Source organism: Schistocerca gregaria, chromosome X (assembly GCF_023897955.1).
Source record: "Schistocerca gregaria isolate iqSchGreg1 chromosome X, iqSchGreg1.2, whole genome shotgun sequence".
Lineage (NCBI taxonomy): Eukaryota > Metazoa > Arthropoda > Insecta > Orthoptera > Acrididae > Schistocerca > Schistocerca gregaria.
The window spans coordinates 555,441,746-555,465,034 of NC_064931.1; the positions used below are offsets into that span (position 1 = coordinate 555,441,746).

The following is a 23,289-nucleotide window of genomic DNA, read 5'->3' on the forward strand; positions in this document are numbered from 1 at the left end:
GGCTGGAATGGTCACGGGGTTGCTGAGAACAAAACCGTGGTGGGACCAAATGGGAGTGGCCCGCGAACAAACAAAACAGACAACAGGAAAGAACGGACACAAACAATGACTGACGTCCAAGCAAGACCCTATGAACCACAGCACACAAGAAGCAATGGGGTCACAAGCACAAAACCTCACGTATCAACAACATCAACTCTTTCACGGAAACAAGCAAAGTAAATGCACTGTCTGTAGGTGAGAGGTCAATAGACTCACGCGAATATCAGACTGCTTCACTGAGGGAGAGTCAGGAGCTTAAAGACATGATAGGGTATGTCGCTATTGGCTGCTGGGACCACGTGCTCCACCATGGTGCTCTCACATTATACACGGGCTTGGAGAGCGCGCAGCCATGGCTTACGGCTGAAGAGACCTGTAGTGGTAATCGAGGTCCATGCCGTCTGGCGCAGATTCAAAACCTGTGGCATTTGATACCAGATCCCTCCACCCTGAAACTTGTGCATAGGGGTGGAAACACCTCACACAGTGCCATGGTGGTTGGCAGATGGTAGATGACACGGGCTCATTAACCACCGTTGGTGGCAAGGAAGGGATGTCTGTAGCGTCCATGACAGCTGATCCAGAGGGCAGGGTGGCGGAGGGAGCCGCCGATCCAATTGGGGGCAGGGAGGGCTGGGGGCAGGGCCATGGGAAGGCAGCAATCGGGGGCAGTGGTGGCGACTTGAGGACCACATCTGTACCCGTAGGAGGTGGCGGAGAAGGATGAGGCAGCAGCAGGAGTCCCACAGAGGTACATGGGCAGAGCTGGTTATGATGGCAGCGCTCCAATCCTTTCGATGTCTGCACTGCCATCACATTCTGCCCATGGGCTGTGACGACTGCGGTGGGTGTCCAACCAGCCTTGCTCCCATACACGTGGGCCTACACGGCCGCACCGCAGGTGTCACACTGAGAAGGCTGGGAGTGGGGGCAGGACGGGGACGGCATCAGCAAATGGAGCAGGGTCTGTGGCTGTCGCCCATGGAGGAGCTCCGCTGAAGTACATCCATCAATTGGCATGGTGCAATATATGCTCAGAAACAGGGTGAGGGCCGACGTGGTTGGAGATGTTTCGACCGCCTTCATCAACTGTTGTTTAAATGTGTGGAGAAGCCTCTCTGCTGCGCCATGGGAGGAAAGGTGGAAAGGCAGGCTACAAATATGGTTGATACCATTGGCCTGACAGAAGTCGTGGAAGGAGGATGCCGTGAATTGGGGGCCATTATCGGAGACCAATGTGTGGGGCAAGTCCTCAGTAGCGAGAACCCGGGCCAGGGACGTGAGTGTGGCCCCCGTGGTGGTGGACGCCATGTGGATGACATATCGTTGTTTGGCGTAGGCATCAATGGTAAGTAACCACATGGACCCCAAAACTGGGCCCACAAAATCGAGATGGATGGGATCTCAGGGCTGGTAACACACAGGCCAGGATGCGAACCACTGAGGGGTGCTGGCCTGGTGATACGCACACACAGGGCACCTGCGGACCAGGCGGTCAATATCGCCATACATTCTGGACGAATATACATGCTGGCGAGCCAAAACTTTCATGCAAGACATACCCCATTGCCTGAGGTGTAACAAATTGAGCACCAGATGCCGCAAATCTGGAGGGATGACCACCCCATGGGCATCTGACTCCGTGGTCAACAGGACATCATCGACCATGGAGAGCAGGTGAGACAGTTGGTGGCAGGGGCTGAAGGCAATCCGCATCCGATGAGCAATATAGGAGGGCCACCCATGGACCACATAGCGGAGAACCTGCCACAATACAGGGTCTCAGCGTGTAGCCGTGACAATGTGAGTAGCCATAAGAGGCAGATGGTCCAGTGCATTCCATCATGTGGAATCAATGTGAAAGCAGAGGACCTCCTGTTGGTCAAACGCAGGATCGGGGCCTGCTGGGAGATGTGACAAAGTGTCCACGTTAGCATGGTGGGCGCTGGGCTTATACTGGATGGTGTAAGCATAATTTTGTAAAAATAATGCCTGGCACTTAAGACGCTGAGCTGTCCACCTCGGAAGGTGACAGTGGGGTCCAAAAAGAGTAATTAAGGGTTTATGGTCTGTCAGGAGGGTGAACTTTGTCCCAAAGAGAGAGGTGTGAAAGTTTTGTGCGGCGAACACTATTGCCAGGGTCTCCTTTTCAAGCTGGAAGTAGTTTCGTTGTGCTGGGGTCAACGTCTTAGATGCATAAGCAATGGGCTGTTCTGAGACATCGGCATTCTGATGTGCGAGGATGGCCCCAACGCCTTATGATGACGGATCAGCCATCACAACCAAGGGGAGGTCTGGAGAGAAGGGAGTAAGGCAACAGGCGGACTTGAGCATCGCCTTTAAATGGACAAAAGCCTGGTCACAAGCAGGAGTCCAATCAAAAGGCACCCCTTTGTGACGCAAGTGATTGAGGAGCTGGACAACTGAGGCAGACTGGGGTAAGAACTTTAACTAATAAGTAACCTTGCCCAAAAACACCTGGAGTTCAGATAAGTCCTTGGGACAAGGAAGAGCCTCAATGGCCACAACATTACAACCCAAAGGGGAATGCCATCTTTGCTAATCCAGTGGCCTAAGTATTCCACTTCCGGTTGAAGAAAACAACACTTTTTCAGCCAACAGCATAAACCTCCAGATTGCAGAGTGTGAAATAAGGCACTGAGGTTTTTCAAATGTCCCTGGTGGGATTGCCTGGTGACCAAGATGTCATCCAGATAATTCACACAGGCAGGGATAGGCTGTAAAATCTGCTCCAGGAACCACTGGAAAATGGCCAGCGCTGAAGAGACACCAAATAGAAGGCGCTTGTACTTGTAAAATCTGAAAGGTGTATTGACAACCAAGGTGTTCTGGGAATCGGCAACCAAGGATAACTGGTGGTATGCCTCAGCCTGGTCGATCTTTGAAAAGTACTCTCCCCCAGCAAGCTTGGCGAGAAGGTTTTCATGTCAGGGAATGGAGTGAGTGTCTACAAGGGACTGAGCATTGACAGTAGTGCCAAAGTCCACACACTGCCAAAGCAACCCATTGGGTTTCTGTATGACCATCAATGGAGTCGCCCAGGCACTGTATGTCTCAGGCTCCAGAATGCCAGCAGCCCAGAGCTGATCAAGTTCCTGCTTGACTGCCAACCGTAAGGCCACCAGAAGGGGTCAGGCATCGAAAAAGCGAGGCTGTGCATCTGACTGAAGTCTGATGTGCGCCTGAAAATCTGAAGCACATCCAAGATCAGTTGCAAACAAAGACACAAAAGCTGAGCACAGATCATCCAAGTCCTGAAAAGAAACAGCAGAAGAAATGGCCTTAACTTCATTGGAAATTGAAAAGCCAAACAGTTGAAATGCATCCAGGCCAAAAATATTCGAAGCAGACAGATGGTCAATGACAAAGAGGGTAAGGAGCCAGGGAACACATTTGTATGTCACCTGGACGACTAACTGCCCATGAAGGGGGATGGAACCATCTCTGTAGGCGACCAAACACCGAAAGGGAAGTGACAAAACAGGAGAGCCCAGGCAGGTATATGTTGCTGTATTAATCAGGGAGACGGTGACCCCAGTGTTGACCTGAAAACTGACATCATCACTGAAAAAGCAGAGCATGAGGAAAAGCTTCCGTGCTGATTGGTCATCCAGTGGGATACTACGACAAACTAATCAGATGTGGCCCTCCTTGTCACGTAGCGCACATGTTTGCCAGAGGTGGGGACAATCTGCTCGAGAATGTGCGGTAAAGCACTGTAGGCAAGATGGAAGTGGGCCACACGACCAGCGATGAGGGGTGACGGGAGGCACCGATGCCATAGAGACGTTGGACAAAGAGGGGTCATGAAAGTGCTGGCCTCTGTCGGCCAGACCACATAGACATTGTGAGGGCAGAACCTGCTAGGACGCATCAGTCACCGCTACTTGCGGCTCGTTAGCCACATGAGCAATTTCAAGTGAGCGGGCAATGCAGAGAATCTCTTCTAAGGAGTGGTTATCAAGTTTCAGCACTGCAGTGCAGACCTCAGGATCAGGTGCCACCTGAACCACCACATCCCAGATCAGGGAGTCCACATATGAAGCCTTACACTGCTGGTTGGTGAACGTAAAATTGCATCGATGGCTAAGACACTGCAAGTCTGTAACCCAGGACTGATACAATTGACCAGGCTGTTTATGGTACTGGTGGAACTCTAGCCAAGAGGCGACCACATGGTAGTGTTAGGAATAATAGTTTGTCAGCAAAAGGCATTTCTCCTGGAAAGAGAGATCCACAGGATCGGACAATGGTGCCACCTTATGGAGACAAAAACAATGACCACTGCAAGGAGTCCTTGGTGACTTGAAAAACCGTGAAATATTGTTTCAACTGATGTAAGTATGTTTCCCTGTCTTCGTTAGTGTCATTAAATGGGGGAATGACGGCAGACATGGGAAAGCACGGGACACCCGAGGACTCAGAAGCTGTTGTGGTAGTGTGTCCCGCGCATCAATTTTGTACGTTAGCAACCGCAGCGACTACTGTAAGATGTCTAACTGGAGGTGCTGCTGCTGCATGAGCTCCTGCTATTGCTCCAGAAGACAGATCAACTTCGTCTCCATGCTAACAACTACCACCGCTTACCCCATTGCCAAAAATGTAACCATGACTGGAATGGTTGCGGGGTTGCCAAGAACGAAAGCACAGTGGGACTGAATGGGAGCAGCCCATGAACAAACAAAATGGACAACTGGAAAGGAGGGACACAAACAACAACTGATGACTGAGCAAAACCCTACAAACAACACCACGCAAAAAGCAATGGGGTCACAAGCGAGAAACCTCACGAATCAACAATGTCCACTTGTACACGGAAACAAGCAAAGTAAATGTGTTGTCTGTAGGCAAGATGGTGATAGACTCACCCGAATATCAGACTACCTCACTGATGGAGAGGCAGGCACTTACTTACATGATAGGGAACACCGCTATTGGCTACTGGGACCACATGCTCCACCATGGCGCCCTCACATTATACACAGGCCAGCGCAGCCATGGCTTATGGCGTGGCAGCTGCAGAGATCTGTAGTGGTAATTCAGGTCCATCGTTTAGAAACCCGCAGTGCTCGGTACCAGATTTTCCACAGTGCATTACCATTATCCCTTTAACCTTTTACTTTATCCTCTCACTGTTCAGTTTCCAAAGGAGATCTATCTATGATGCAAATGGGTCAACATCTGATATGATAATTCTGTCTTAGCACCTATTTAATACATTTCTTGTGCGTATGGAAGTTCTGATGTTGTGTGAAATTTTCTAATAGTCTGAGCTGTCTACAATAAGGGTATTGTTTTATAATACACAATCTACCCCAAAACTAGTGCAATCACATTCAAATTACCTTTTAAGTTATAAAATAAGCCTTGTATAAATTTCTAACCAGTTTGTTTTGTAGTGCTGAAATAAACACATAGAAAATATATTAAATGTGGCTTACCTGTCAACTTCTAACAACTCTGGTTTAGGAGCAGTTTTATCAGACATTTCTGGAATCTTCTTTTCATGTGATAGTTCAGACAATACAATTACTTGTTTAATCCTCTGAAGCTGCTCTTTAGATGGTTCCTGATGGATCCTATCAGTATAAAAATATTTAACTACAGAATTGTCATCAACAGTTTCTTTATCAATGCTCAGTTCCAATTCAGAAACCCTCAGTGTATTTGGAGAAGGCAAAGGCACATTATCCAGGAAATCCATGACCATTCCTAGCTTCCGATCTGACAGATTTAGTTTCAGACTTGCCAAAGATATATTCAACTTAAACCTGAAATTAGAAAAGAAATGAAACATTTTATGACAGAAATTTTTCACTGCATTGTGTAATACACTGAAGTTCCAAAGAAATTGGTATAGGCATGCATTTTCAAATACAGAGATATGAAAACAGGCATAATACGGCACTGCGGTCGGCAATGCCTATATAACACAACAAGTGTCTGGCACAGTTGTAGGATCAGTTACTGCTGCTACAACAGCAGGTTATCAAGATTTAAATGAGTTTAAACATGTTGTTACTGTCGGCACATGAGCGATGGGACACAGCATCTCCAAGGCAGTGATAAAGTGGGGATTTTCTGATACAACCATTTCATGTGTGTACTGTGAATATCAGGAATCAAGTAAAACATCAAATCTCTAACATCACTGTGGCTGGAAGAAGATCCTGCTAGAACGGGACCAATGATGAGTGAAGAGAATCATTTAATGTGATGGAAGTGCAATCCTTCTGCAAATTGCTCCATATTCCAATGCTGGGCCATCAACAAGTGTCAGCATGTGAATCATTCAACAAAACATCATCAATATGGGCTCTTGGAGCAGAAGGCCCACTCATGTACCCTTGATGACTGCATGACACAAGGCTTTACACCTTGCCTGGGCCCGTCAACACTGACAGTGACTGGAAACATGTTTCCTGGTTGGATGAGTCTCATTTCAAATTTTACTGAATGGATGGACATGTACAGGTATGGAGACAACCTCATGAATCCTTGGACCCTGCATATCAGGAGGGTACTGTTCAAGCTGGTAGAGGCTCATAAATGGTGTGGGGCATGTGCAGTTGAAGAGATATGGGAAACCTCACATGCCGAGATACAACTCTGACAGTTGACATGTACATAAGCATCCTGTCTGATCACCTGCATCCATTCATGTTCATTGTGCATTCCAACAGTCTTAGACAATTCCAGCAGGACAATGGAACACCACACACATCCACAATTGCTACAGAGTGGCTCCAGGAACACTCTTCTGAGTCTAAACACTACCGCTGACCTCCAAACTCCCCAGACATGAACATTATTGAGCATTCCTGGGATGCCTTGCAATATGCTATCCAGAAGAGATCTCCAACGCCTCATACCTTATGGATTTATGGACAGCCCTGCAGGATTCATGGTGTCAATCCACTCCAGCACTGCTTCAGACATTAGTCGAGTCCGTGCCATGCTGTGTTGTGGCACTTCTGCATGCTCGTGGGGCTCCTACAAGATATTAGGCAGGTGTGCCAGTTTCTTTGGCTCTTCAGTGTATGTGCTTATTATCACATGATAATCACAGCACACAAAAATATTATATTACTTCTGTCTTTAATTTTAATGTTTGATTAGCATAAACTTTCTACATTACAGAACAGTTTCCTACAGTAAACAAGTAAAAGTAGTACCTTAATTTTTAATAAGTTGAAAAGACACACACACAAACCATGCAGTATAGTCCACCAGTCCTACATAACTGATTATTGGGCTGGACACTACACTAAAAGATTATATTACTTTTGCTACCAGTTACATGTGTCATTGCCATTATCGTTATCCTTATTATCATAATCATCATCATCTATTTGAAGTACTCCCATACTGTAACTAGACAAACTGATCACTACATCAGCAATATGGTCTTCCTGAGCCTTTCATTCTTTGCAGTTATTACTGGGTGAGTTTTAGTGGTAATGCAATCTATGGCATCAAAATTACATGCTGGTACCATTTAAATTGGTATGTTTGTACACCACATATCATTTCTTCTACATGTCACTGTTTTCATATATTTTCATTTATCACTCTGTTCATCAAAGTAAGCAGCTTAGGGAACATAATGGTATCATCTGTGCACCGTTTATTCTGGTTTTAGTATTTTGAGGATGACTCCAACATTGACTCCCATACAGAAGGGCCAGATTTGATGACATGGTGCAAAACAATTTTTATTTTTTCCTCATTTGTTTATCAAAATTTCTTTGAAATATTGAATGTAATTTATCATACTTTGTTATATCTTCCTGGCTTCTAAAGTGTGAAGTGCAACTATCTAAATATACAAAATCAGTTACCTATTCCATTATTCTTTTATTGATTGAAATATTTATGAATGAAAAATGTTTTCCAGTTATAGCCTTTACCTGTATTTTAGTTTTCAAAATTTTGATGTGCTTTAGAGAATATTTTAAAGTTTATGTGTGAATGTAGATTTCCCGAATATACTGCAGATGAAATCTTCTTGGTCTTTCAACCAGGTGGATACAATGGAATTCCATGATGTTTTGATTGAATGTTGCTCTTATCATCTTCTGGCAAAGTGTGAAGATCACGTAGGTGGCACATATGTACAGGATGATGTTTCCCACCATGTACAAACTCTATAGATTGGTCAATGGGAGGATATGGAACAAGAAAGGTCTAATTAACTTATGTCCAGAAATGGATTGTTTCCATGCTACAGACCATTTATTGAATTATACTTTGTCGCAGAAACTGCAGTCCAATACGTGCTGTACCACGCAGCCACAGTTACAGCATGCATGGTTTCCTCCTACACAGTGGTACTGTTCCTCATATGTCATGCCCTAGCACCCTCTCCTCCCATAGTAATTAGTAATGTTGTGTCCAATTCACTTCTCTTGCTGACCCACCTTGCAATGCATGTGATACAGCATTGTACACAATGATTCCATATTCAAATTGGTAGTCTGCCAACATGGCATTTACTAACAGAAAGGCAAATGGCAGTGGGTGGTGAGGAGCAAGGTTGTATCAGGAGACCTATCCCCATTGACAAAAACCACAGCATTGAATGTTTGCAACCATGTTCCATGTTTGGCTGAAGCAGGGTCATTTCAGGAAACAGGAAATCCTGGAGTATGAACCTTAAATGTTCAGACACCAGACTTGGAGGAGCCTGTGATTATCACTGTGGAAGATGACTGCCATGTCAGTACCAGGCAGTTGGCCCACCAGCACAGGGTAAACCAGACTACTATTATTATCACTTACAGCGTGTGCAGGGCTTACTAATAACAGACTCTGGTTTCTTCACCAGGCAACCACGATTCCAAGATTTTTGTCATCCATCCTATTCACAGATGAGGCCACCTTTACAGGGACTAGTATCTTCAACTTTCATAACAGTCATCAGTGGGGTAGTATGCAGAACCCCCATGGTTTGGTGAGAGCGAGACATCAGCATTGGTGCAGCCAGAATGTGTGGGCCAGAATAATTAGCGATCATATTTTGGGATGTCTTCCTTACATGTCACTAAGAGGCTGGAATTGTCAGCGTTTCTTGTGAGTGCCTTTGTCTCCCCTGTTGGAAGAAGGGCCACTGATGATTGAAAGGATTATGTGGCTGCTACATGATGGTGCTCCACCCCACTTTGTTGTTAACATTCAGATGCTTCTTAGTCATCTCTTCCCTGGTCAATGGATCAGACGAGGGGGGCCAGATGCATGGCATGCTCATTCACTGGATCTCAACACATGTGATTTCTGCTAATGGGTCCATCTCAAAAGTATCATGTATGGAGAGCCCATTCCAGATGTGGAAACACTGGGGCAACATATTCATGCTGACTTCAACACTGTTTAGATGCAGCCTCACTAATGCGAATGTGTGAAGCAGAACATGCAATGGTGCATACATGTATGCATTGAGGCATGTGGAAACCATTTCCGACACATACTGTAAGTGTGGTTGCATGCTACAGTGCGTATTAGGCTGTAGTATCTGTAACAATATATGATTGAATAAATGGTTTCTAGCATGGAAACCATGAATGTCTGGACACAAGTTCATTACAGCTTTTTCGTTTTGTATCCTCTCATTGATTAATCTCTAGATTTTGTACATGGCGAAGAAAATCTCCCTGTGTATACATAAGCAGGGCTCAGTTCCCCACATGCCTTCCCCCTGGCATGGTATTCAGCATCCTGTAGTGAAAGACAGCCTGCCATTCAACTCTACGCACTTTCAGTCTTGGCCAGGCACAAGAAGTGTCAACTGCTGGACACAGTCTCAGCATATAGCTGCTATCACAGAATTCCATGCCAAACTTAGCGGGTCCTGTCATCCCTGTTGATGAGATTGTCATACAGCCTTACCTCGCCAAATTCTTTAATAATGCTCTCCCAAGAGCCACTAGCTCAGCACAACATTTCTGTTTTCTCAAATATGAACAGATGCCCTTTGTTGAAACTGTGTTCTGCCACTGCTGACTTACCTGATTTTTAAGTTTGTATACAATATTTGTAAAGCATCTTTGTTTTTAGCCATTAGTATCTAATCATCAGCAAATAATGATATTCACAACAAAGTGCTTTTTTTTTCATATTTACACCAGGTGGGTTTGTTTCTGGCCACTCCTGGATCATTTAGTCCATACAGAGAATAAACATCGGTCTTCCATACTCCGACTCCCGATGACTGATGCTCGGCCTGGTGGTGATCTTCTTAGAACTTCTTTTGCCGCTACACCCTTTGTCACCTTTCCACTTACTTCCTGTCACTGGAGCTTCGAATTTACCCTGGGTGGCCGAATCGTTGTAGGGCTTCATTCAAAGGACGTGGGCCGTATCTCTGATCTTTCATCATCTTGCACTGCGGTCAAAATTTTCAACTTCTCAAGTAACATCAGATAACTGTCTTACAACCTCATAAGGTCCTAAGTAGCGCCTGAGGAGCTTGTCAGAGAGACCAACCTTCCAAACACGAGTGAAGATCCAGACGAGGTCACCAGGCTGTTAGACAGCAGGGCAGTGGCTCATGTCATACCTTTGGCAATCATTTTCTTGAGCCTGCAGTATGTGGAGTCGAGCTAATTGCCAAGCTTTGTCAGCTCTGGTTAACACCTGGCCATGCAGTTGTTGTCCATATACTCAGGATGTAATGGAAACACAGTGTGCATTGTCGTAGTCGTCTCACACCCATGCACCCAGAAAAATGGTGTAAATCTTGTGGCGTCTTGTTTGGCGGTGTTGTGGGCAAACATCACAAAAGGTAGCACCTCATCCCAGTTGCTTTGCTCAACACTGACTAACACTGATAGCATGTCAGCCAAGGTCTTATTAAGGCGTTTAGTAAGCCCATTAGTTTGCAGATGGTAGGCAGTCTTCATGTGATGAGTAATGTTGCAATTTAATAAAATGTCTTTGATGATGAATTTGGCTACCTCGGACACTTCGGCTGTTTTCACGGCTTCTGTAATAGCATAGCATGTCAGATAATCAGTGCAAACAATAATCCATCTATTGCCACTGGCAGACATTGGAAATCGTCCAAGGAGGTCAATCCTAACATGCTGGAAAGGCGTTTCGGCTCGTGGAATTGGTTTGAGTCAGCCACGTGGTTTCTGAGGAACTGCCTTTGTCCTCTGCCACTCTCTATAGTGTGACACATAGTGACAGACACTCCTAAATAAACCTGGATGGAAAAATCTCTTGCGGATTCTATCATAAGTCTTAATAAATCCTAAATGTCCATCCTCAAGTGTGTCATGGAATTTCTGTAGAACATCTAAGCACATGTGTTTCGGAATCACTGGTAGCCATCTCTTCCAAATGGATCAAAGTTTTTCTTACAAAGTAATCCATTAACTACCTTAAATTGTTCATCCTCTGGCCAATTTAAGGCAAGTATAATTTGACATATCTTGGCGTCCTCAATTTGCTCAGTGGAAAGATCCTGGAGTGCAGTGAGACAGTCACGATCTTCATCAAAGTCTTGATGGTCTTGCACAGGGTTTCTTGAAAGACAGTTGGCTTCTTGGTGTTTTCTTCCACTTTTGTACACTATGGTTATGTCATACTCTTGAAGACATAGCGCCCACTTGGCGAATCATCCTGTTGAATCCTTAAGACCTGTCAACCAACAAAGTGAATGATGGTCTGTAACAGCTGTGAATGGCCCAGATCACAGGCATCTGTGTGTAGTTCTATAAGTGCTCTCTCATCATACAGACGAAGTACAGGTTCAGGTTTCAGAGCTTTTTACAGCACATTGAAAGAATTTTGTTTATCACCACCCCAGATAAATTTAGTAACAGCTTTTAACAACTCTTGGAGGGGCCTGGTTTTGATAAAAAAAAAAAGGTCTTTGATAAAACGACGGTAATAAGAACATAATCCGAGGAAGCTTCTTACATCTCTAATACTTTTAGGAATAGAGAGGTCATGTTGTGGACAGATCTTGAACCTGACACAGCACATAGAGGATGGATATGAACGCGGGCAGATCACCGGTGTCATCTTTGTGGATCTTACTGCTGCATATGACACCATTAATCACAGGAAAATGTTAACAAAGACCTATGCCATCACGAAAGACTTCCACCTAACACAGTTTATAAGATCCCTTTTACAAAACAGACGTTTCTTTGTTACCCTACAAAATAAGAGGAGCCGGTGGAGGGCACAGAGAAATGGTATCCCCCAAGGAAGTGTGCTAGCCCCACTGCTGTTTAATATTTACACTAATGACCAGCCTGTTAATTCTGTCACAAGATCTTTCATTTATGCAGATGACACAGCACTTGCAGCGCAAGGAAGAACCTTTGAGGAGGTGGAAGAAAAACTCACAACAAGTCTTGAGGCATTGTCTAACTACTACGATAGCAACTACCTGAAGCCAAACCCCTCCAAAACACAAGTGTGTGCATTTCACTTACGGAACAGAGTGGCACAGAGGAAACTTAGAATAACCTGGAGAGATCAACAGCTGGCCCACTGTGACACCCCAAAGTACCTCAGAGTGAAGTTGGACCGGTCCCTCACCTTCAAGCACCACTGTACAGATACAAAAATGAAAGTCAGTGCTAGGAACAACATTATTAGGAGACTGACCGGCAACAAGTGGCGAGCACACCCACAGGTCCTCCGCACATCTGCCCTCGCTTTGTGCTTCTCCACTGCTGAATATGCAGCACCTGTATGGAAGAACTCTAGCCATGCCAAACACGTAAATATTGCCCCAAATGAAACAGGACGAATTGTAACCGGCTGCTTGCGGGCAACCCCTGTTGACAAAATCTACCACCTCATGGACGTAGCACTGCCAGACATCCGAAGGAGAACAGTAGCTGAAGTGGAAAGAAAGAAGCAGGAGACAGATCAGAGACACCCCCTGTTTGGATGTGAACATCAAACGCCAAGACTCAAGTCGAGAAAAGTTTTCTCCAGACAACGCGACCAATCCAGACATCACCTGCAGACCATAGGATACAACTCTGGTGTAGGTCATCATCAGAGAAATATTGGGACAACCCCAAGGAAGAACTTGCTATAGGTCATCACCTCCCATACAAAACATGTAAGGTACTCAATAGACTTAGAACTGGCGTATCTCGATGTAAGGAGAACATGAAGAAATGGGGATACATCTCAGGGGACGAACTATGTGAATGTGGTGAACCTCAAGACCATCAGCACCTACTCAACTGCAGGAAACTGTCAGAACCTGTGTCCATGGACGATCTGATTATCGCCAATGATAAGGCAGTCTGTGCTGCGGAATACTGGGCAGCACATGGAATATAAAGACGCACATATTCTCTGTAATACTTGTAATATATATGCTATGTATGATATGCTATGTGATATGCTATGTATGATATGCAATGTATGATATGCTATGTACTATAAGTTATATTTAATATGTTATGTTCTGAACACGTATAAATAAATAAATAAATAAATAAATAAAGGAATAGGAAATTCCGTTATAGATCTCACTTTTCTGTTTTGGCCACACCCCTTCATTTGACACAAGGTGTCCAAGTATTTTGATTTCTTTTGCTCCGAAGAGACACTTTCTTGGATTAAGTTTCAGTCTGCCTTGTTGGAGACACTTAAGAATGACCCTCAGTCTTTTTATATGTTCATCAAATGTCTCTGAGAACACTCTAATGTCATCTGAATAACAAAGACACATCGTGCACTTCAGGTGACAAGATTATCCATCATCTGTTCAAATGTCACTGGTGCATTACAAAAACTGAACGGTATTACCTCAAACTCATACAGGCCCTCAGGGGTGATGAATGCAGTTTTCTCACGATCAGCCTCATCTACTTCGATTTGCCAGTATCCTGAGTACATGTCCATGGTTGAGAAAAACTTAGCCCCCTTCAGACAATCTAGTGTATCATCAATTCATGGTCGAGGGTAAATGTCCTTTTTAGTTATCCTATTAAGCTTTCTGTAATCTACACAAAAGTGCCAACTGCCATCCTTCTTCCTGACAAGAACCACTGGCGACAACCATGGGCTCTGCGAAGGCTGAATGATGTCATTCTTCATCATGTTCTCTACCTTGCTGCGGATTATTCAATGTTCCATTCCTGACACATGGTATGCTCTCTGGCTTATTGGTTGATGGTCTCCAGTGCTAATCCAGTGCTTCACCATTGATTTGTCTAATTTGCTCTTCACCCATAGACTGAAGCATTCAGAGAACTCTTGAAGACTGGCGATTTCTATGTTTCTATGATGCTCAGCTGTTCTTCAATTAACTACTCAGTGTTTGTTACACACGTGCATCTTGGTAGGATCTGTGGTTCTCGATGACAGTTAACTATCCACGGTTCACTGAATCCATTCTTAAACAAGATGACAGAGGCTGGGATGACCAAGTCATTCTTCAGTGGTATGCTTCTCTTACATTCCACTACAAGATCCATGGGTTGACACATGGCATGACACATGACAGTTACCTTTGTAGCGATGAGTGCAAGAATGATCACTTCATCCAGCTCACAGTCTCCACACACTCAGATGTGCATCTTCCTGTCCACAGCATCTCATCTCGTCTACCATAATCTTTGAGCAACCACAATCTATAATTGCCTGAGAAGCTTTCAAAAAGTCCCATCTGAGAATGACAACATGACTGCACTCTTGTAAGGTGATTAATTCTAAGGGCTGTGTATGGCCACTTATACCCACACGAATGGTACATCTTCCTGTAGGTTTTACATACTTCCCATTAGCCACCTTCAGGACAGATATTTTGTCATCAACAAATACGGTTTTCTGCAACTGGCGATGGTACTTCTCCAAAATGACTAAATATGATGCTCCAGAGTCCACAAGAGCTTGGGCTGGTCAGCCATCCTTGAGGATATCGAGGTAGTTTCCTATCATTTTTGTAGTGATCAACAGCGGAGGATTTTTCTCTTTGGCAGCCTCACTTCCAAGAAAGGTCACACTCTTTAGTTTTCCAGGTTGCGGTGGCTAGGTGATAGGCTGCAACTTCTAAACAGCGATGGAGACCTTGATCGGTGTGTTCGGGAGCATCCTCTCCAGCAGCTATCTTGCAACAATGGTGACCTGCGTCATCCTGCACACACATCTTCTTGTTCATCTTCGTCATCCTGGAGTTGATGTCAGCTAACATCAGTCTGCTGTCTTCTGGTGTGGGTGGCATTAAATATCTGCCACCTTTCTCAACAATAGCACACCACATGTCCTGGTTGTCCGCAGTGGAAACATACCGGTTGGTTATCCTGGGTCCTCCAGATATCAATCTTCCTTGGTGCCCAAACAGGTTCCTCATGAGGCATTCTAGGAACATAACTCCACCTGGGTCTCGACTTTTTCACCATTTTAAAGGGAAATGAAGGATGAGAGATTGGGTTCAATGTCTGTTCCACTTCCATCCTTATGACCTCTTGAAACGTTTCAGTTTTTTGCTCGCTGTGCATACCAGGTGCCTTTTGAACTTCCTCTCTCACTATCTAACAAAAAACACTTTTGAAATCAGTTGCTTCCTCCATCACAGACATCGATATGATGCTTTGAAGCTGTTCAAACTTCTTGCGTGTCATTCGTTTTTGATGCATTGTCTTGAGATACTAGCACAAATTTATGAAGTCCTCTGCTGTCGACACCTCCTTCAAGAGTAGGGCTTGATACGTGTCCTCAGCAACACCCTTCATGAGATATTCAATCTTATCTTCCTCCTTCATTCTAGGATCCACTATTTTACACAGCTCCAAGTCGTCTTGAATGTAGGATGCTGTAGTTTCACCTGGTCACTGTGCCCTGCACTTTAATTTATCTTCAGCCTTGTACTCCTGTCATTGTGTGTCACCGAAATAGTTGCACAGTTCCGCCTGGAATACTTCCCAGCTCGTGAACTTCTCCTCGTTGTTCTCAACATGGTGTCATCCTATTTGTTAACTTTGGCTATACGCTCATATACCTTCATCCACTTGTTTGGATTTCGGCCATCATTACCAGAGAACCCGGAAGGATGTCTCATGTGGTGGCACACAGTTGCTGTCATCATAATGTTCTATTCTTCTTCAGTCTCCAGTAGATTGCAATCTGTTGAATATGGTGCAAACTCAGGTTTTTTTCCCACGTAAACGGAGGCTCTGTCATAGCCTGATGGGAGCCATTGTGTTGTCGATAATGCGCACTATCACAAGTTCCAATACCCAGTGCCTCCACCAGAATAGTGTCATGTAGAAGAAGGTGTAATTAGAGGAATGACAAACACTAACTTCACTTAATGAAGGTTTATTCAGCACTTGCACATACAGGAGCGTGGAGCAAACTGCCTCCAGCCAGCACACATACAGTATATAAACAGCTACAGAACATTCCAGTACACTGATTCTTGACATTTGTGGATACTTCTGGAATGTACTCAAACCAAATATAGAAATTAAAATGGTAGAGTCCAGGTGAGTTTTGAACTCCTGCCCCTCCATTCAACATTTAGTATCATAACCACTACACCACGGTACTACTCAGCTTCTTCTGCGACAATATTTTACAGGAAGTTTACAACAGGTATGTTTTGCAGAGATAGAATTTTGCTACAGAAAGATAAACATAAAGTCCTTTATTATTACTCCAGCATTCCATAAAAAGTATGAAGATAGATGCCAATTATTATCAAATGAAATCCTACTTAAAAAGTTTTAAGAAAGATTATTGAGTGTTGGATCTAAGAATATGGTACAACCCATTACATGTCACTCACACAGGATTTACAAAGGCAGGATTATACTAATCAAAGCTCACACAGAGGCAATTAAGCAGTAATTCACCCCATATTCCACACACAAATGGGATGGTAAGAAAACATTATAGGTGGTACAACAGAAAGTACCCTCTGCCTTGTGATTCACTGTGGTTTGGAGATTATGGATATTGATGCAGAAACGGATAAAGTGTGGAAAGGAGCAAGAGTGGGAGACCAGTAAGGTCGATATGTACATGACGGAAACATCCTTTAGGGATGTCAAACTTGCCAAGTAGTGGAGAGGTGTGAAATCCTATTTTGTTTAGTTGACAGGACATGCCACCGCATGCCCATGTTTGACAGACCCGTTTCACATCTTTCCACACAAAACGCTCAGTGACGAGGCAAGTCATGGCTCAGACACCGGGGTGGGCGAGATTATGCAAGGCATTGAAAACCAGACGGCACAGCATGGTGGGAGCAAAGGCTGCAGAATTCCTGCAGGAAAGTCACACCACACTTAATCCAAAATTCCAGGGAACTTAGCCTTGGTAAACACGAGTGAAGACTGACTGCGGGTCTGTGAGCAGACCCTGAGTGTCCTCATCTGAAGCCTGTAGAGCGGTGAGGTCAGATCAATCGATGATGCTTGAAATGGCATTGATCAAAGAGGAAATCATCGGGGATGTTCTCTGTGCCTTGATGTAGCATACATCTGTAGTAAATTGAGAGACCAGGTCGAAGTGGCGGAAGTGTTGGGGGGGGGGAGCGTGTAGACAGTTGTTTGGAGAAGAAATGAAGTGGTGAAAGTGTGTTGCCTTTGCTCTGTAACACTACATTTTGCTAAGTTCAGAAAAAACTACCTTTCTGAACACCATCTAGAAATTCTGTCTAAGTGATCTTGTATACTCTTACAGTCACTCAACATGTAAGAGTCAGTATTTGTGACTTAGCATGTAGTCTGACCCATAATCACGGGATACCTTGATACATTTCTTGAATTACTCACTAATACAAAATGTCAGCAGCTGGCTGCTATTCTGTTTGTGTGATATCAATCGAGATAACTAAAATTTTTGTGAAGGTTATCGACATCATTTGTTCCCTACTGTTAGCTCACATCCCATTTTACTTTTGTAGTTAGCCTGAGTTTGAGTACATCAATCCACTGTAGCTTTAAGAACACAGGTAAAGAATGAAGAACAATAGGTGTAGCTTTACCTCATGTTTTCCTCGTCTCTTCATCTAATGGCCTCTTCCCTTGCACCTTTTCCCAAATGTCCACTTCCTTCCCTCCTTTTGCTCTTAGGCTAATTTGTTGCGTGCTATTCCTTACACAGCCACATTGTTCTATTACATCGATCTTCCATTTTGTCCCCATTCCAGACTAGGAAAACCAGTCTTGTAACATAAGAATACAGCAATGGTAGGGTGCTGCTTGATACAGTCACATCAATTAAATATCTTAACATTGCATAACATATACATCATCTGCCCCCAGTAGCTGAATGGTCAGCATGACAGATTGTCAATCCTCTGGGCGTGGGTTTGATTCCTGGCTGTGTCAGGGAATTTTCTCTGCCCAGGGACTGGTTGTTGTGCTGTCATCATCATCATCATCCTCATCGACTGCAGGTCACTGAAGTGGCATCAAATTGAAAGACTGGCAGCCAGCGAATGGCCAGCCCAGTGGGGGGCCCTAGCCATACGAGGGGGGGGGGGGGGGGCAAAAAAATAGCACATACATAATGGACTGAGCACATCAGGTTGGTAGTAGGGAGAGTGAACAGTAAACTTCATTTTTTGGGGGGAATTTTGGGAAAGTGTAGCTCATCTATAAAGTAGGCGGCATATGGAATGCTAGTGTGGCCGATTCTTGATTACTGTTCAAGTGTTTTGGATCCCCACCAGGTTGGATTAAAGGGAGACACTGAAGGAATTAAGAGGCATGCTGCTAGATTTGTTACAAGTAGGTTCGATCAGCATGCAAGTATTACAGAGATGCTTCATGAACTCAAATGGGAATCCATGAAGTGAATATGATGCTCTTTTTGTGAGGTACTATTGTAGAATTTTAGGAGATTGGCATTTGAGGGTGCTGCAGAATGATTCTACTGCCATGAACGTACATTCTATATAAGGACCACACAGATAAGATGCGAGAAATTAGACTGATATGGAAGCTTCAAGACAGTTATTTCACCCTTTGCTGTATTTGTGAGTGGAACAGGAAAGGAAATGTCTAGTAGTGATACATGGTACCCTTCACCATGCACCATACAGTGGCTTGTGGAGTATGTACATATATAGAGATTTCAGATGAATGGTGAAATGATAATGAGAGAAATGAACAATGTTTTGACAACTGCCTGAATCTTCACTAATGGGCGCAGTTACTGATGATACTACAGTATGCTTATTTCAGTGCTGTGGGCTTCAACCAGTCCTCCAACGGCCTCCACAGCTTTACATACTAGGTTCACTTTACTAGACTTAATCTTACTAAGATCAGCTCCTTTAAAATTACTAAGTCTGTTTTGTTGCTTGATGCTCGTGTTTTCATTGTTTCAATTCATGGTCTGTCTCCAATGTTACACATTCCATATATGTCTTTTCATAAGAATGTGATTTGTTTATAAAGTGATGTGCATGTTTTGCTGCTTACTTTAGAACTCTTCAGTTATGATAGTCACTTTAAATATCAGAAGATTCACAGTATCATACAACTATGAGCACAGAACACACTACAGGGTGTAATCTTGGGCATTAACTAATGGTCATGTAAAAAGTGTTCAATACGAAAACTATATTTCAGACAAATGTGAATAACTACTTTTCTCACCTTGGTAACTGCCTATATTCCGGTTTTACACTATTGGAGAACACTATTTGGCAACGAATTTTTGGAATCAAATGGTAGTCTGTGTCTTGAAATTTCAGGGATTCTCTCCATTCTTCTCCTGAAAATAATACCAACAGAGATGTTCACTTAAATTGATGTTGCAGTAGAAACAAATATACCAAGACAGTAAAGATGAAGAATTTTACAACACTCAACTATAAAAAGAAATCTTTGTGATATTAAAAGAGTACAGACTGCTGTTGCATGACAACGTTCTTGGAAATCTATAATTACTTTCAGACTCAAACAGCATTAGATGTACCAGTGTAACAAGTTCATATGATTATAAACATGTAAGAGACAAATATTACTTTTACTTAAATCACTTGTGCAAAATAGTTATGAGTGCAAAAGTAAATATACACATTTTCAATGGTATTTTGTAATTAATGAGGGTTAAGGGATATTCTGTGCTGACCCAAGAGCTTACCATTCCAGAAATCTTCCTCCATTTTCAGAAGTCTTTTAGCTCCAATAGGCATTATGGTGATATGTATGCATACTTATTGTATTTACCTGAATCACAAAATAGCAGCTGTAGGTCACAAAAGTCTATATGGAGCCTATCATATAGTCTTTCTTCTAGCTCCATCTGTGTTGCATCTTCTAACCCAGTAGTACTTGTTTGTAGATCACTCCTGACAGTAACACATCCCAGATCTATCACCATTACACTGCCTCCTCTGTCAAGGAAAAAAAAATACTTTTTGTAATCATTTGGGGTGATAAACAAAGGGAAACTGAAACAGTGTTCTTAAAAAACTCACTTTTGTAGTGATCCCATTTCAGGAATAACAATATATGGTCCCTTGATGTCCATAGTAATGCTGATTGTCTTTTGGCGGGCAACAGTATACAGAAATAATGGCTTTCCGGCCTGAACAATTTGTTCAATTTTTTGCTCCAAGTACAGAAGGACATCCTTCATACTAGATGATCTTGTTTGAAAGAAATTAATGAGCTCTGATACTGCATGCTAAAAATACACAGAAATTTCAGTTTAACCAATTGCACTGAAAAACTTATGAATAACTGATTACTATTTGTATTACCTCATGGTAAACAACTTCAACAGGCTCAACTGCTATTGAGAGTTCGAAGTCTGCTTCAACATTAGAAGGATTCTTTTCAAAATCTATTGAGAGGAAGTTCGAAGATGTGTTACCTAAAACAAGGCCTCATTTAGTCAAATTTAGCATACTGCAATGACTAATAACTGTTATATAACATATAATCAAAAAATAGCAGAATAAAAGAAGCAGGTTACTTAGGTACTGTGTAAATAGCTTACAAGCTTATGGAACATACCTGTATGTACATTATCTGCAGAAACCATTGGAACAAGCTCATTCTCCAAGCTTGTACCTTCAACCACAAAACTTTCAATCCTCATGGAAATTTTGAAGGCCTTTGCTGACGGACGAGTTTCTAAGCTTGCCAGAAACTGTGTTAGTGTGACAACTACAATTTCCTTTCGGTGGTTGATCAAGCTCAATGAGCAATTTGCTACTGTGAAGTTAAACTTGTGTTCTGAAAAACAAAACAGTTCAGAGCTACAGTGACTATTATGTTTGGATAATGTCTTAGAATGTAGGAATTACATGTTTTGAATTCACTGAATTCATAAATTACTGTGCAAATTCACAATTCTATTGTTCCACAACTTCAAAACTTCAGACTTTGTAAAAAGGATCCCACTATCTATTGGAATTCTAGTTTTGTTTCAAACTTTGGTGACATTTTCAGTGAGATATGAAATTATCATTATCTAACAGTGAAAACTAGAAGTTGAAATATCAACAATATTAGGAAAAGGATAGATTGCTACTCATTATAAGGGTGAGATGTTGAGTTGCAGATAGGCACAATGAAAAGACTGTTACATATTTAGCTTTTGCCAAAAGCCTTCTTCAAAAAAGAAAACATAGACACATTCAGATGAGCAAGCACACATCATGCACAAAATATCACCATCTCTGGCAGCCCAGACTGTAATGCAGTTGTCATGCTGAGTGGTTATCTGGAGTGGGGCTGGTACGGGGGTGGGATAGCACAGTGTGGGAGAGAGGAGAGAACAGCACTGGTGAAATATGCACAGTTGAGATGAATACATTAGAAGACTGCCGGGCACAATGTTGCAAGGCTGTGGTGCAGGGAGGTGAGTGGGGCAGGTGGGGAGTGTGGAATGGAAAAGGAGAGGAACAGGGAAGGGGAAATATGGGAAGGTGCATTGGCAGAGGGCTGCACAAAATGAGGGTGAGGGGACATGAATAGGGACGAGGTGACAGGACAGAGGTGGCAAAAACTGTTGGGTGGAGAGTGTGCAGACTGCTTTCACAGGCAGCCTGGTCTCTGATAGGGTAGGATAAGCTTGTGACAGGACTGGAATAGAAAGTGCTGTGTGGGTGGATTGGGTAGATCTTGCACCTGTGTCTTTCACAGGGACATAATCCCAGTGGCAAGGGGTTGGGTTCAAAGAGTTCAAATGGCTCTGAACACCATGGGACTTAACTTCTGAGGTCATCAGTCCCCTAGAACATAGAACTACTTACACCTAACTAACCTAAGGACATCACACACATCCATGCCCGAGGCAGGATTCGAACCTGCGACTGTAGCAGCTGCGCTGTTCCAGACTGTAGCACCTAGAACCATTCGGCCACCCTGGCCAGCGCAAGGGGTTGGAATTGGGAATAGCATAGTGTTGGACTGGGAGGCTGTGGAGGTTGGGTGGCTGACAGAATACCACTTTAGGAGGAGTGGGAAGGATATTGGGTAGGATGTCCCTCATTTCAGTGCATGATGATAGATAATCAAGAAAACTAATCTGTGGCATAGCCATGGGCATCAATATGGCACCCTCCTACACCAAACTGCTTATGGGCCATCTAGAGGAAACATTTGTAGCCTCCAAAAACCCCCAAGTGGTATAAGTTCACAAACCTGTTGTTAACCCCTGTTCACGAATCAGGGTATTTTGACACTGGCCTCTCAATATATAAATTCCTTACTTTCATTTCTTGTTGACATTATTAGCTTATTTCCAAGAACAAGCAGCTTTCACTCAGTTAATACTTGGCAGATATCAAACCTGCATTTGGATCGGACTTCCTTAACTCATGTGCAGAAAGGTGTGGACTATACTGCTGCATCCATTTTCAATAAACTACCACAAGAATTCAAAACTCTTAGCAGTAATCCACGCGATTTCAAATCAAAACTGAAGAGTTTCCTCGTGGGTCATTCCTTCTATTCTGTTGAGGAGTTCCTTGAAAAATTAAGCTGATTCTTGTTGCATTGTTGATTGCGTTTACTTAATCTTATGGCTTGACATTTTTAGGGTTCATAAACATTTAATTTTTATCTGTTATTACTTTTATTTTGTAACTTCATGTACTGACACATTCCATGACCTTGGAGATTTGCTCCTCAATTTGGTCCTATGGAACTTGTCATGTAAATAAAAATAAATGAATAAAATAAAAAATAAAAATAAAAGATGTAGCTATAGGGTGGCCCCATTCAGTCCCCTCCACATTCCTACACGCTACCACAGGCAGCAACAGCATCTTCC

At 43.3% G+C, this 23,289-nt stretch overlaps 1 protein-coding gene across 3 annotated transcripts in view; it reads right to left on the reverse strand.

Annotated features, from left to right (window-relative positions):
• The window catches only part of LOC126297832 (intermembrane lipid transfer protein VPS13A-like), a 759,301-nt gene that overhangs the window by 538,342 nt on the left and 197,670 nt on the right, over window positions 1-23,289 (reverse strand). For all 3 annotated transcript variants that reach the window (XM_049989081.1, XM_049989080.1, XM_049989079.1), the window contains exons 11-16: window positions 21,024-21,245; window positions 20,768-20,880; window positions 20,483-20,691; window positions 20,232-20,398; window positions 19,656-19,773; window positions 5,505-5,834 (exon numbers count right to left, since the gene is read on the reverse strand). In XM_049989081.1, the coding sequence (XP_049845038.1) occupies window positions 5,505-5,834; window positions 19,656-19,773; window positions 20,232-20,398; window positions 20,483-20,691; window positions 20,768-20,880; window positions 21,024-21,245 (1,159 nt within the window). The remainder of the gene's footprint in view (window positions 1-5,504; window positions 5,835-19,655; window positions 19,774-20,231; window positions 20,399-20,482; window positions 20,692-20,767; window positions 20,881-21,023; window positions 21,246-23,289) is intronic.